General features: G+C 36.7%; 2 protein-coding genes across 14 annotated transcripts in view; one reads left to right on the top strand and one right to left on the bottom strand.

Moving 5' to 3' along the window:
- Positions 1–7002, top strand: part of DEGS2 (delta 4-desaturase, sphingolipid 2) — a 37785-nt gene extending 30783 nt beyond the window's left edge. Inside the window, exon 3 of the mRNA XM_058162701.1 lies at positions 4837–7002. Within this exon, the coding sequence (XP_058018684.1) occupies positions 4837–4983 (147 nt within the window). The 3' untranslated portion in view covers positions 4984–7002. The remainder of the gene's footprint in view (positions 1–4836) is intronic.
- A 144-nt stretch (positions 7003–7146) lies between these two features.
- EVL (Enah/Vasp-like) overlaps positions 7147–15026 on the bottom strand; it is a 174838-nt gene continuing 166958 nt past the window's right edge. For 11 of the 13 annotated variants that reach the window (XM_058162691.1, XM_058162688.1, XM_058162687.1 and 8 more), the window contains 5 exons: positions 14111–14177; positions 13947–14009; positions 10381–10447; positions 9354–9411; positions 7147–7782 (listed from right to left, as the gene is read on the bottom strand). In XM_058162691.1, the coding sequence (XP_058018674.1) occupies positions 7745–7782; positions 9354–9411; positions 10381–10447; positions 13947–14009; positions 14111–14177 (293 nt within the window). In that variant the 3' untranslated portion in view covers positions 7147–7744. The remainder of the gene's footprint in view (positions 7783–9353; positions 9412–10380; positions 10448–13946; positions 14010–14110; positions 14178–15026) is intronic. The other 2 variants (XM_058162694.1, XM_058162700.1) reach the window with 1 other exon arrangement.

The following is a 15026-nucleotide window of genomic DNA, read 5'->3' as shown; positions in this document are numbered from 1 at the left end:
TTCCTCCAAAGCCATATCATTTTATCTTTATCGTTCCTTAACTTTTATTTGTCTGACCTCTGGTCCCCTGTAACCAGTCTGCTTGCATTCTTCAGCTTTGTCCTCCCTTTCAATCTTCCCATTTTTTCTCACAATTTTTATCTGCTTTTTTCTGGTACTTGTCTCTTCCTTGTTTTAAACTGACTGATTCTTCATTCTTTGAATATGCTGAAAAAAAGGCATTAGACTATTGTATAACAAAATTGTATTATGATACAATTTTAATAATACAATATTTTCATACTTTAAAAATAATAATAAGAGACTAAGAATTCTATCTGTACCTGAAGTTTATGGAGTTATGACAGGATCTGGATCCTTTTGTGCTTTTTATGCTTTGTAATCCAATATCAGAGGGAGTCTTAGAAGTGATGCTAAAAGTTGTCATGTTGTTGTAGTTCAGATGTTTATGTACATTATGGTTTTGATGTCTTAAATTTAGGCCTCATCTCATCACCCTCATTAGACTAAGTTGCCCCAAAGATGCTGTTCAAAAGGCAACTGAACTTTCTTGGTTGTTTTCCTTGAAAATGTTTTGCTTCTCATCCAAGAAGAACAGAGAACTCAAGAAGCTTCTTGGATAAGAAGCAAAATGTTTTCAAAGAAAAAACCAAGAAAGTCCAGTTGCCTTTTGAATAGCACCTTTGGGACAACCATGAGCTGGATGATTAAGAATCTCCATAGACATTAGGCTAAGATCTTTATACAAGGAAGGTGGTATTTAGGTGGAAGAAACAGGAGAGACTGTCATGAACAGATCATCTCTAAGTCACTGTTTTATGTGACAACTCCCAAGCAGAAGCAAAGAGATAATTTAAAAAAATCTGTCCTTGGTAATTTCTCAATGCATAGAATTTCAGAATTTGCTAACGAGGAAGCAGATAAATGTGGATTATCTGCTTCCTTATTAGCAAATTCTGAAATACTCCGGTATGTTTAATTTTTCCACATTTGTCAGGTGTGCAGGTTTGCCTGGTGGGCTTCTGTTTGGATATAATCTAGTCATGGTAGAAGGTTTGATGATTGGGGAGACCTAATACATATGATAAAGACTATCTGTTGTAGATGGAGGTTTTTTTCTCCTTGAAAGAGCAGGTATGCAGTCTTAATGTGTCTTCTTTGACACTATGCTGGGTTTGACTTTGCAGATCAATGTGGTAGCAACAGGTAGCAGAAGCAGTCTTTTTCCAGCTGTGAATGCTCCATCAATAACATTTTTTCCAGAAAAGATCTGACTATTAATGCTCATTCTCTTGTTACCTCCCAGTTAGACAGTTCTAATCCTGTACTTGAAGAAGATTCAGAAATTAAGGTGACAGCTAGTAGCACAAATAGTTATTCTAATTCTAGTCTAGGCAGATTAGTTGGTTAATTTCAGATTGCTTATTATAATAAACAAATCCTTGGATAGATAAGTAGATCAATCCAGGGTTTGCACCAGGGGTGGGGTTTTTTACTACCGGTTCTGTGGGTGTGGCTTATTTGGTGGTGTGGCTTGGTGGTCATGTGACTGAGTGGGTGTGGCCCCCACACACAACACAACACAACACAACAGGCTCACACACAATGTAAAAGCAGCTGCACTTCACCCAAAATGGCCCCTGCAACAAGCAGGAACCTCACACAGGCACAAAAAGCTCAAAAACCAACTTTTACACTTTACACACAAACAACACAACACAACACAACACTACTGAGTCACACATAATATAAAAGCAACTGCACTTCACCCAAAATGGCCCCTGCAACAGCAGGAACCTCAGACAGCCACAAAAAGCTCAAAAACCAACTTTCACACTTTACACACACAACACAACTGCCTCACTCTCTCTCTCACACACACAAAATGCCACATACAGCTTTGTGAAATTCTGTGTGTTTGTGTAGTTAGAGTGAAACACTACAGAAACACGCCAAATTTCAGAAAGCTGCAGAAATATTTTATTATTTTATTTTATTTATATTTTTTAGATCGGGGTCTCCAACCTTAGTAACTTTAAGGTTTGTGGACTTCAACTCCCAGAGTTCCTCAGCCAGCAAAGGCACTGAGGAGATGGATTGCAGGCAGGCAGATTCAGTTGCTAGCTGATGCAACTGATTGCAGAAGCCGAAGGAAAGGGAGCCTGAAAGGAGCAGTAATTATGTAAGTGAGGAGGGGGATTGGGTGGGCCAGAGGAAAAAAAGATTTTAAAAGGCTCCTCTGACGATACCAGCTGAAGTTGCCTAATAGCAGCCTAGAACCTCTTAACTCAGCTGGGATCGCCAGAGGAGCCTTTTAAAACCTTTTATTTTAACAACCTCTTCAGCCGAAGAGGTTGTTAAAAAAAAACCTTATAAAGGGTTCTGATGATCCCTGCTGAGCTGCGTGATCATCAGAGGGTTTTTTTTTTACTTTTAAAAGCCTTTTTTTGGCTGAAGAAAAGATGCTTTTAAAAGTAAAAAAACCCAGACCTCTGATGATCGGGGAACCGGTTCAGGGGGGTGACCAGCCAGCCATTACTACCGGTTCTCCAAATGCCAGCAGATTTTTACTACCGGCTCTCCAGAACCGGAGCAAACCGGGAGCAACCCACCACTGGTTTGCACCCTGCTTATCTGCAGGATCAGCTTTCCATAAATTACAAACTTGTACAGTAGCTCCAATAAATCTCACTTTATTGCAAGTATTGAAATCAACTAAGGCCTAAAGGGTTGTTGTTGCTTTGATGGTACCTTCCCTTATGATCTTTGTTCCTAGAGACCAAGACTGTTCCATCCTTGGCCTGTTTTAGGAAGTAGTAACTAATTAAGTGTATAATCATTTTTATACTCAAACTTTCATATTCTGAGAGTTTTATATTGGATACTTTTATTGCTTTGTGGATTTTATAAGCTCTTTTGATATTGCTTGGTATATGATAGCTGGATTTTATTTATGATAACCATTGTGGTTGGTATTATTGGAGTCTTCAGTTTATAAACAGACAAAACTCCATCACAGATAAAACAGTTGTTAGTCATCATCATCATCATCATCATCATCATCATATCTTAATAATAATAACAGAGTTGGAAGGGACCTTGGAGGTCTTCTAGTCCAACCCCCTGCCCAGCCAATAAACCCTACACCATTTCAGACAAATGGTTATCCAACATTTTCTAGTGTTGGAGCATTTACAACTTCTGTAGGCAAGTTGTTCCACTGATTAATTGTTCTGTCAGGAAATTTCTTAGTTCTAAGTTGCATCTCTCCTTGATTAGTTTCCACCCATTGCTTCTTGTTCTACCCTCAGGTGCTTTGGAGACTAGTTTGACACCCTCTTCTTTGTGGCAACCCCTAAGATATTGGAACACTGCTATCATGTCTCCCCAAGTCCTTCTTTTCATTAAACTAGGCATACCGACTTCTTGCAACCGTTCTTCATATGTTTTAGCCTTCAGTCCCCTAATCAAGTTATCTTAAAGTCAGCAGATTGTAGGAGTTGCACCTCTTTATGGGCAGTATGTAGATGTCTATGACATAAATGCAAATTACTTTCAATTTGAAAAAAATTCAATGGATGTTATGCCTAGCTAAAGGTAAAAGGTAAAGGTTCCCCTTGCACATACGTACTAGTCGTTGCCCACTCTAGGGGGCGGTGCTCATCTCCGTTTCAAAGCTGAAGAGCCAGCGCTGTCCGAAGACATCTCCGTGGTCATGTGGCCGGCATGAGTCAACGCCAAAGGTGCACGGAACGCTGTTACCTTCCCACCAAAGGTGGTCCCTATTTTTTCTACTTGCATTTTTTTATATGCTTTCGAAACTGCTAGGTTGGCAGAAGCTGGGACAAGTAATGGGAGCTCACCCTGTTACACGGCAGCACTAGGGATTCGAACTGCCGAGCTGCCGACCTTTCGATCGACAAGCTCAACGTCCTAGCCCCTGAGCCACCGCGTCCCTTTATGCCTAGCTAGAATGCACCTATTCTGTCTTGTCTTAATTTTTTATCTGCTCCCTGCCAAAGTCCCTGGTCAATCACGTTACATATCAACCAGGTTAAACTGAAGAGTTTCCAGTGTGTCCAAAAGTACCTTTTTGAATGCATTTCTGTGTCTAATTCATCATATATCACACCACACTTGTTAATATAAATTCATAATAAATGGAAACATAATAAATTGGGTTATGCAAATTACTTTTGTACTGAGATTCCATTGCAAAGACGAAAAAGTCAAGGCTTGAATGTTTCATACAGAAAAAACCCCTCCCACCCTTCAAATCTCAACTTATTTTTCACATAACGTTCAGGTAGTATTTTGAATAGGAATTGAAATTATATAGCAACTATTATTTCTGAGTCGTGAAGATTCAAGAACAGGAGTGTCCAATCTTGGTCCCTTTAAGACTTGTGGACTTCAACTCCCAGAGTCCCTCAGCCAGCAAAGCTGGCTGAGGAACTCTGGGAGTTGAAGTCCACAAGTCTTAAAGGGACCGAGGTTGGAGACCCCTGTTCAAGAACATATTGTGACATAAGTTTTTAAACTACAATTCACCACATAGCTATGGGTTGAGTAAGATTTCCTTGCCTATTATACATGTGACTTTGAACTTTGTATTTACCGGCAGAGACAATAAACTAGCAGCTGCATAAATTTGAAGTCTTATGTTATTAACCACCCTATGTAAATAATTATATCCTAAACAAATACTGTAAAATACATGGGTATTCGTTGGATAACTTCTGATAACAAGAGAGATATAATATATATACTGATATTAAACTAAATATTTTGCAGGTAAGAAATTATGGATTAATATGTTCCCATTGATCTTTACAGGTAAAGAAAATAGCAGCTGAATATTATGACACCCTACCTCAACACCAGTCATGGGTACTTGTTCTCTGGGACTTTGTTTTTGATGATAACATCGGTCCTTATTCAAGGGTTAAAAGAAAGTGTAAATTGGTTTCTAAATCTTCCTAGATTCCAGCTCCAGCTTTTCCTTCTGGACTTCTGCACCTTGAACATTTTTCCCTCGCAAGCATGAATGATGCATTTGATGAAGTGTCTTAGGTAGATGCAGCTGTTGTATGTTTCTGAATCCAAAGGATTGTCTTAAATCCAAATATGAAGAAATATGCAAATGAACTATTTTCTTTGCTACTGTGCAATGCAAAATTCAGAGCACGGAGAACCCTGAATTTATAGATTTGGAAAGTAGAGAAGAGAAAGGTGGCTATCTCCGTATATTTTGACTAATTAAAGTATATGGCTAGGAAGTCTGATATTGCCTACAATAGACCCCTCTCCATCTCTGTATGGCTCTGTATGGATGGCTCAGGAATTCTGGGAGTTGAAGTCCACAAGTCATAAAAGGGCCACGGTTTCCCATCCCTGGTCTAGACAGAGAGGTTTGTCAATGCATATTAGTTGCAATAATTAAATCAGACCTCCCCACTGCTACAGGCAGGTTACAAAGTACCCAGCAGTGTATATTTAAAGTGATTGAATAGCAGGCAGCTCTGTTTATGATTTTCATTATTTAAAGAGAAAGCCCATATGTACCTACTTAGAAGTAATATCAATAGAAATTAATACAATCATCAAGGTAAATAGGTTAGGATTGCAGCCTAAAATGGATTGAGGCAAATATATTCTTAATACAGGTATGTGCAATTGTAGAGATAACACAGCCTGATAGCAATGAATATTGCGTGCTTCAGTGCTTGGTATTCCTAATTATATAAGGGGCAGTAGTTAATATTGGAAAATGTTCTAAGCAAGGTGAATGATACTGGTTTGGATGGAAAAATGGCAGACTAATTTATAACTTATTTTTACCTACCTGGTTCTCCTTTTTTTCCTTTCTTTTTAGGCTACTACATAGTTTCCAGAGGGGTTAAGCATGTTATTCTAGTGCAGCAAAAAACCAACAAAATCTGTGTTACCTTAAAGATGAATGTATTTATTATCACATAAGCTTTCATGGACTACAGTCTGCTTCCTCAGATGCATGGTTCATTATTCTGAAATTTATATTATATACTCTTGATATGACAACTCACCCCCCCCCCCACCAACAAACAAACAAAAAACACAACCCCAGCAGTCACATAGCTCCTGAAGTGTGAAATTGGAGGTGCTTCCACATTAAAAAAATCAAAGTTTTCAAAGGAACCAAAAAACTTTATAAAAAAACCTAGCCAGTGCTCCACTTATTCTTATCTAGTACCCCCCCACTTCACCCCCATGTTGTAAGTTATTAAGCAACGTGAGATGCACAGTATTCTTACTGCTTTCTAATCAGCAATGGATGTTTTATAGTCCAAGGCAGGAAAAGAAATCATATATTCAGGACACATATGTTAGGCTTGATCACTGACTTTCCCACAAAGTGAAAGTCTGAGGAGACTTTTGAGGGTCCTGTTCAGGAGAAACTGCCATATAGTTTCAAGAGAAAAGAGTTTCAAGGATACTAGCAAAATTTTTTGTGTGGGTTCCACATAACTCTTAGTGGTTTGCTCAAGCCAACATACATTTAAGCCTAAGCAAAGTAAAATAGTTTGCTATTAGTTATCACACAGTATTTATGACAAAATATTGGATGATGTGTTATGGGGAGATCTATTCAGTGCAAACTTGTTTCGGGAGAGGAATACTAGTAATTCTGAATATAACCACTATATACAGAAGACATGCTTTAAAATGATGAAAGACATTTTGTCTTTGGAGTTGTTCTATTCTCCAGTCTAGATCCACTGATTTGCAGCCATCAATTTTGTAAATTGATATATTTCATACAATAGCCAAGAGATGTAAACATGAAAATGTGAATTTTCTATTTCTCTAACTGTATTTCTGGTAGCACCACCAGAGGTCAGATAAAGACCTGGTTTACACAATATGGAAACCATAATAAGATTTCCTTAATTTGGTATAACGTCTTGTGTGAATTCGGACAATTCAATAAACCATGGCTTCATTCAATGTGTAAACATAGTCATAGCCATTTCCTTTGGAATGCCATAGCTGGTCAAGATTGCCAAGTTGGCCATCCCTGTTGTTAATAAGTAGAAAAGTATATATTATGAGCCCAAATCTATTGCAAGAATGAATTGAAAGAAAAGCCAATCAATGCCACAAATGCCACATGGACAATGAACAATTTATTACCAGTATGAGCACAGATGCTGTGATGCACTGATGTACCGCTTTAATATTGTGGTAGCTTTGAGACCAGGGACTTCCTGGTTGACAGCTGGCATCTTCTGGCCTCAACTACTGATGTCATTAATTAGATTCTGTTGGCAAAAAGGTTTTCATTTACACTGCAGACTACCAGTAAAATTATTTTGAAGTCATCTAATAAAAGCAAATGGATCACATGTTTCCTTACCTACAATATACTAAAAACAAAAATGTCATACATTTAAATAAGCAAATACAAAATACAAAAAGGCTGACCAAATCTGATGTGCATTATCAGATGAATTTTAAAAATCCAGATAAAATTTTAATATTTTCTGTTTCAAAGATTTTAAGACTTTTTTCTTTCTTTTTTAAATGAAGCAAATCCAAGGCAGTAGCAAGCTTCAAAGTCTGCTGAGTCTGCTAATAAAAAGGATTTTAAAAACAAAAGATGCTGTCAGGTGTCCTCTTTCACCATTCTGCATGATCTTGGTACACTTAGAAATGAACCATCACTTGTCATGTCCCTTGCAACTTCCAGATGGTCTTGTGGCCATTATGTTGTGCTGATTCGACTCAATTCCTGCCTGATGGCTGAAAAACAAGAAGTAGCAAATAAAATTTAAGCCAAGGCTTATTGCAAAAGACAAGATAGCCACAATCTCACGCCTAAAAGTCCATCAAAATATTTCATGAGAATTGGCTGAAACAGCAAATACAGAAGCAGTACTAAGAAAATAAGGTTGAGCAAATTAGCTCCTGGTAAAATTCAGAGGACACAAGCACCTCAGCGGCCTGGAGTTTCCTCTCTTGCTATCTGTTACACATCAACTTTATTGGTCTCGAATGTTCAAGTTTGGATTTAGATATCGAATAGGTAAACACTCTGGTATGCTTCCTTAGTGTAGCAATGCAGAGTAGGTAGTATGTGAGACACATACTCACATACCGTTCTTCCATACTAGGAAAGAGGTATCACCTTTAAATGCCAGTTGAGTAGAAAGCCTGTCCTGTACTCTGACATCTCAAAACATAGTGACAGCAAATTTACTTCCAGACCACTACTTTATTTTAAATAAGAATTGTCTCCATCACTTTTTATCGAAACCACACCTGGCAATTCTTCAATCCTGTAACATCCCATTCTGGCTTATGCTTTTATACCTCCCTAACTTCTGAAAAGCATCTATATAAGCTGTAACATTAATGGTTGCATCTAAGTAACCTTACTTGATCTCAAAAGCTAAGCTTGACTACACCTGGCTTACCTGAACAGGAGTCTGTAAAGAAATTAAAAAAAAAAGCTTTGGAAGTCAAGCCATGTTTGTAATGTTGCTACAGAAAACTATGATAACAAGTTTGTAATGTTGCTACAGAAAATAGATATGCCCAGGAGTTGAGGTTTGAATTACAATATGGTTTGAATTACAATATGGCAGAATATATTTTTACTTCCCTTTATGCCAAATCCTGAGTTCAGTTGACAAGTTGAAAGGTAATCTTTCATTCTGTGTTTTCCTGGAATGGTATCTGTTTTCCTCGTCAATAACCCATATTGAATGTGAGTCTAAGGTTTACCTAAAGCTGCTACAAGAACAAATATAGACATAGGAGGGGAACCTGACTTCCATGTTTTGTGAAAGCTAAGTGAGCATGTTTACTGGGTGTGTAAATCATAAAAAATTTCCGATCAAGCTGGAAAAAAAACCCCGCACTGCTTCAAGTGTTTTCTACCTGACTTCTCTGCGAATCTGAGTCTTATAAACTAATTGATAAATCATCCATTCTTTCTTGTGCTAAACTAAAATCAAAAGTAGAAGATTCTCCTATCTACCACTTTCCTAAAAGTGGATAATGGAAAAAGGATAGCCAGACAGTCATAGCAGTTAAATGAATATAATTTTGACAGGGCAGACAATCTCTTGCATCTCTCACATACACCAAAGTTAAAGCTTCTTAATCTGCTCACTGGGGAAGAGAGACACAACTGCCCTAACCTCTGGAATGCAGTTTATTGAGAAAAGGGTATGGTGGATTAAACAGGTGTGCTTGTCCTTGTTGATGAACACCATTTAACCAAATTAACATTTATAAGACAGGAAATGGACTCCATTTTGATCCCTTAGCCCAGGCCAATGAAAGAAATGAACCCCTTCACTTCTTACCATCAATTATCTCTTCTTTTACTTTGTGTAATTCTTTTACAACTTCCTCCAATATTTCCTACAGGGAAAAAAAAACAGAAGGCAGTTGAAAAATGCTTTTCAACACTATAAAAGCCCAAGCCCTTAAAATGATAAGAATAAAATTTTCCCAGTATTCCTGTAATTTGAATTTTTACTTTTGCACTACACAAATAGAATTAAAATGCACTATTCAGAAAGATGATTTACTGAAGTTAAGCAACCTTTAGGTTTACTTGAATTGCATAATAACAAACTGAAAAGTGAGTTCCTATGGAATTATTTTGGCACAGAATGCACACATGATGAATATGTCAAAAGCTGACACTACAAACCGATGAATACTTCTTGGATAGGAAGTAAAGGCCAGCTGAGACAAATCTGGTTTTTAAAGAAAACACATATTTTATTGTTGGGGGTGGGAAATGCCCTTCACTACACAGAAAATTGAAGACAATCTTGAATTTCATGCTGGCACCTGTTACTGCTTTCTCTTTTTAAAAATTTAATGCAGGGTCACAGATCTTAGCAAATACTTTGCATGCAAAAAAAATCAGATTCAGCCCTTGCTCTCTCTTTGCCTAAAATCTGGAAAACTCATATCAGTACTGAGCTAGATATACCAAGGATGTGACTTAAATATAAAGCAAGTAAGTTATTTCTGGAATCTTAGCATTTAGGAATGGTTTGTTTATTAACTAGGTTGAGAGAATCAGAAAATGATTCTTACATCCACAACTTTTCTCATTTTATTGTCTTCGAAGGTCATGAAAATGATTCATTTCTTTATGTGACAGACATTTCATAGCCAATTTTGTCCAAATTATATAAGCCAATGGCCCTCTGAAGAAACATAGCTTAGTGTTGGTAGAACAGCTCGAGGTTCCATTCTTGAATTTTCAGTGAAGCAAGCAGTAATACTGAACAAAATTGTCATTTTTCCTGGTTTGAACACCATTAATAAACATTTCTTCTATCAATATTCATCAAGGTATTCATTCCAACTCACTTGTTTCATACGATCAAAATCTAAAGTGTCCATTGCCACATCATTACTGCTGCTCGCTGGCTTCATCCTTGAGACAGAACAAAAGAAAATAAGAGAGAACTCCACGCTGTGTTCCACAGTACTGAGATGTTAGTAATCCCTTATGAAATGGTATATAAAAGTAGGGGGAAGTTCAACATGCAGCTCAACAAAAGTTCATTGTTTGACATTTTATTACATTTTCTATATCACTTAATGGTACGGTAATTTTGGTAAACAAGCAGTTTCAAACCCTGCCCAGGGTAAATAAATGAAATATCATTTTAGCTTTGAAAATGCCCAGGGAAGGGAGAAAGCAAGCCAAATTATATTTGTGTACTGTAAGATTTTTTTTATATACCTGTAATGCTAATTCAAACCATGGCTACTTTACTTCATAAATTGTTATTGCAGTTAATTATTTACTAGATAGTGTTTGCAATGTCTTCGTTGCTGGGTAACCTTTCAAAAATTTCTGCTCATTGTGCAAATCTATCCTTGTTTTTCCTATTAATCATCTTCAACATCACCATCATGTGACAGCAATATATATGTAAATTTATGTGCCGAAGAATCTATCATCTCTGTACAATGTCTCCTCTTCATTCAAGCCATTTTGGCTACAACTCATTTCAAAGCCTGAGCCATGGGGCCATCATGTGGTCAACCCAAGCAATAAATCAGGAACCAGAAGAAGTTTATATGTCCTCTTTTTGTTTGATGTAATATGGGAGGCTGAATGATGATTACATGGTAATTACAGGAAAATTACAAGTGAAATGTCACTATCAATGGACTATTGGCATTTAAGGGTGGATGGGATTTGGACAGTATAGAAAAGGTTATATGCAAATATCTATCTTTTATAGTCTTTCAAACCCAAATAATTTTGTCCCATCTTTGTAGTCAATATTCAAAGGCTATGCTATAGATTAGAAATAAAGTATTTATTAACATCCATTGCAGTTTATTTTTTTCCAGCTGCAGAAAAGGCAATAAAAACAATTTTATACAATTTATAATATTTTTCTAGCATACGTGTATGTATCCACATATTTTTTTGCAAACCCTGGAGGCTGAACTAAGAACATCCAGCAAAAATATTTCAGACTCGACTTCTGGACTAACCAAATGGTTATAATGCTAAAATTATCATCAGATTTGCCTGAAATCTAAGAGGTACATGCATATATAATTTAGTTTTGGGAAGGAACATACTAAATTTCATTATATATTTTTAATTATTACATTTGTTGAATAATATATTATATTACTGTAATGTGAAGTGTGTAGTTTGATGCTTCTCAACTCATATTTAAAGTTTTTACAGAATAGTCACTGAGGTGAGTGTGTGATCAGGCATGGAAATACATGATGCGGAAATTTTAATAGTCTCCTTTATTGTATTATTATTAGGCAGGTAAAAGAAACAGCTGTCGACAACTAAATGCCTCTCATCTAGTGCAAGCCTGATACTCCAGGGTATAATTTTCACTGTGAGTGCTGCATTTTGGAAGGGGTGCATGGGGATGAAAGCAGTTAAAACAAAGCAATCAACATTGGCATTCTGATTTTAATTTGGCCTTCCATAGCCACTGCATAAAATATTGAAAAAAAAGTTAAAAGCATAATTCAACATCAAATAATGTTTAGTATGTTGACGTTCACTAATGTCACCTGCAAAGTCATGGAATCAATCATCAACCAATCCATTACCCTCCACCTAGAAACAACCAACCTACTCTCTATTATAAATAATTTGGTTTCAGAAAAAAAATTATCCTGTAATCTATAACTTCTACACTGCAAAAACATATGGACTACAAATCTTGATCAGGGCAAAGCAATAGATTCAATTTACATAGCCTTCTGTAAAGCCTTTGATTCAGTGGTACATGACAAATTATTTCTAAAACTAAAATCCTATGGCATCTCCGGACCCCTCCATAATTGGATAACCACATTCCAACAAGTGGTCAAAATAGGGAGTGCTCTATCAAATCCTGCACCTGTTAATAGCGGTATCCCCCAAGGCAGCATTCTAGGACCAACAATCTTCATACTATACATAAATGACTTTTGTGATCATATTATAAATAACTGCATTCTCTTCGCCGATGATGTAAAACCACTTAACACCACCAACAATGCTGCTACCCTTCAAAAAGACCTTGACTTTGTGTCAGAATAATCAAAAAATTGTCAACTTCAAGTCTCAACCAACAAATATTCTGTCTTACACATTGGCAATCAGAACACAAAATACAAACTGAATGGACATGACCTTGTAGATGACCCTCACTCTGTCAAGCACCTTGGAGTACTCATATCAAAAGCCCACTGTAACAACATTGCTAAAAAGGCATTAAGGATTGTAAACCTAATCTTGCGTAGCTTCTTTTCCAAAAACACTACACTACTAACCAGAGCATATAAAACATTTGCTAGACCAGTTCTTGAATACAGCTCATCTGTCTGGAATCCGCACTGCATATCGGACATTAATACAATTGAACGTGTCCAGAAATATTTCACAAGAAGAGTCCTCCACTCCTCCAGTCGCAACAAAATACCTTATGCCACCAAACTTGAAATTTTGGGCCTAGAAAATGTAGAACTACACAGCCTTCGGTATGACCTAAGCATAGCTCGTAAAATCATCTGCTACAATGTCCTTACCTGTCAACCACAACAATACACGAGCACACAATAGATACAAAGTTAAGGTAAACTGCACCAAACTCAATTGCAGAAAATAAGACTTCAGCAACAGAGTGGTCAATGCCTGGAATGCACTACCTGACTCTGTGGTTTCATCCTAACACCCCCAAAATTTTAACCTTAGACTGGCTTCCTGCTGACCTCACCTCATTCCCTAAAGGTCTGTAAGGGGCATGCATAAGAGCACCAGTGTGCCTACCATCCCTGTCCTAATGTTCCCTTTAATTGTATTTATTTTATGTATTCAATTCATGCTTATACTTATATATATTATCTAATACGTACTCGATAAATAAAATAAATAATAATAATAAAATAAATAATGATATATCTGTAGTGGAATGAGCTGTAGGTATGATGTATCTTTCCACAATGTATTTTCTTTATGTAATTTCTACATCTCATAGCTACGTATGTCCTCCTGTTAGTTTGCTTTATGCAACATGTTTTATTTAATTTTAGGACATTTTTTTAAACCAAACAATCATAAAATATACTACCAACAATGCATTTTTTTTCAAACTACACATTTTTTCCAACAAAGAACAGTGGTTTTTGCTCACTGAGTTCTGCTGAATTCATTCTCATGATTCATGGTATTTCCATGTAAAAACAATCCACAATGGATTTCAATTACCTGATTTCAATTATGTAATCCTAATGTAAGCATCACTGACATGTAATTTATTAAGCAGCAGAAAGCAAGCAAACAAAGATGGCAAGTCACACCCAGACATATAGCTTGTTAGTTGTTGCATGAAAAATTACATGTTTCTGCAAAGGATAAGCCAAAATACTACAGAGAAATCAGGACACGTTTTCAGTACCTAAAAGATGGCTGAAACTGAACAGGACCTTTAGATTCAGGACTTCTCCCCACTGATGGGTTTCTATGCAATGGAATGAGAGGATACAACATGATCACATCCAGAAGCATCATGCACTGTTCCAATACATGCAGGCGATCCATACATGATGTTCTGCAACTAACCTAGAGAGTAACGAAGTGACTGGTTTTTCCATGGAGTTGCTTCTCTCCCAAAGTTTCTTGCCAGCATCTAGGCAAAGAACAGACAAAGAAACAGAAGGCTGTAGAACTCAGACTGTGGAAGAAGAGTTTAGGCAGAGGTATGGGAGGGGAGACATAATTTGTATAAGAAACATACTAAACTACCTAATACGTTTCTAATAGCAGCAAATGTACTTGGTGGAATACACCCAAACAAACAGATCCAGGTTAACGACAGTTATAAATCTGCTAAATCAGGAATTCTCATTAAAAACCTAGAACACTAAGGAAGGATCCTTTCAGATAATACTGAGGAAATGAATTCTTGAACTTTTAGCAACGGAGTAACATTGCTAACTGAAGTATAAATAAAAAAAATGTAGTTTATCATTCATGTTATATTCCTTTATTTCACCATCCTTTGTTAATATCCAAACCTACGTAGATTCTATATAACTCATGAGTCCAGCAATTTTGTGGGAAAGATAGCATCAAATGGAAAGAGCCACGAGAGTGGTATTTCTCTTTTACCTGGCCTCTGATATTGTTTTATTTTTTCATGGTCCTATTCTTTTATTTGGCTGGTTCCTTCTCCATATATCTAGAATGATATGGGACATAACCATGGATAGCAATTCCCACATTGTCACTGTTGGTTGTAAGAAAGTAGATTGTCCTTATTCCTGCTCATGTATGCAGGTTCTGTAGAGGGACACATCTTGAATCCAACTGTTTGGAAAATTTAAAACCTTCATTAACTGTGACTGGTTTCATTCAATATATCTTTTAAAAAACCAAGCAGACTTTCAAATGAAGAATAATATTCCAACCATTTCTCAGCAACAAATTTGCTCGGTCAATATCACTGCAAGAAAGTAATCCACTGGGCTTAAGATAT

The sequence above is a fragment of the Ahaetulla prasina genome, chromosome 1, assembly GCF_028640845.1.
Source record: "Ahaetulla prasina isolate Xishuangbanna chromosome 1, ASM2864084v1, whole genome shotgun sequence".
NCBI lineage: Eukaryota > Metazoa > Chordata > Lepidosauria > Squamata > Colubridae > Ahaetulla > Ahaetulla prasina.
Note: the sequence above shows the minus strand (reverse complement) of the source record. Positions and strands in the feature narration are given on the sequence as shown.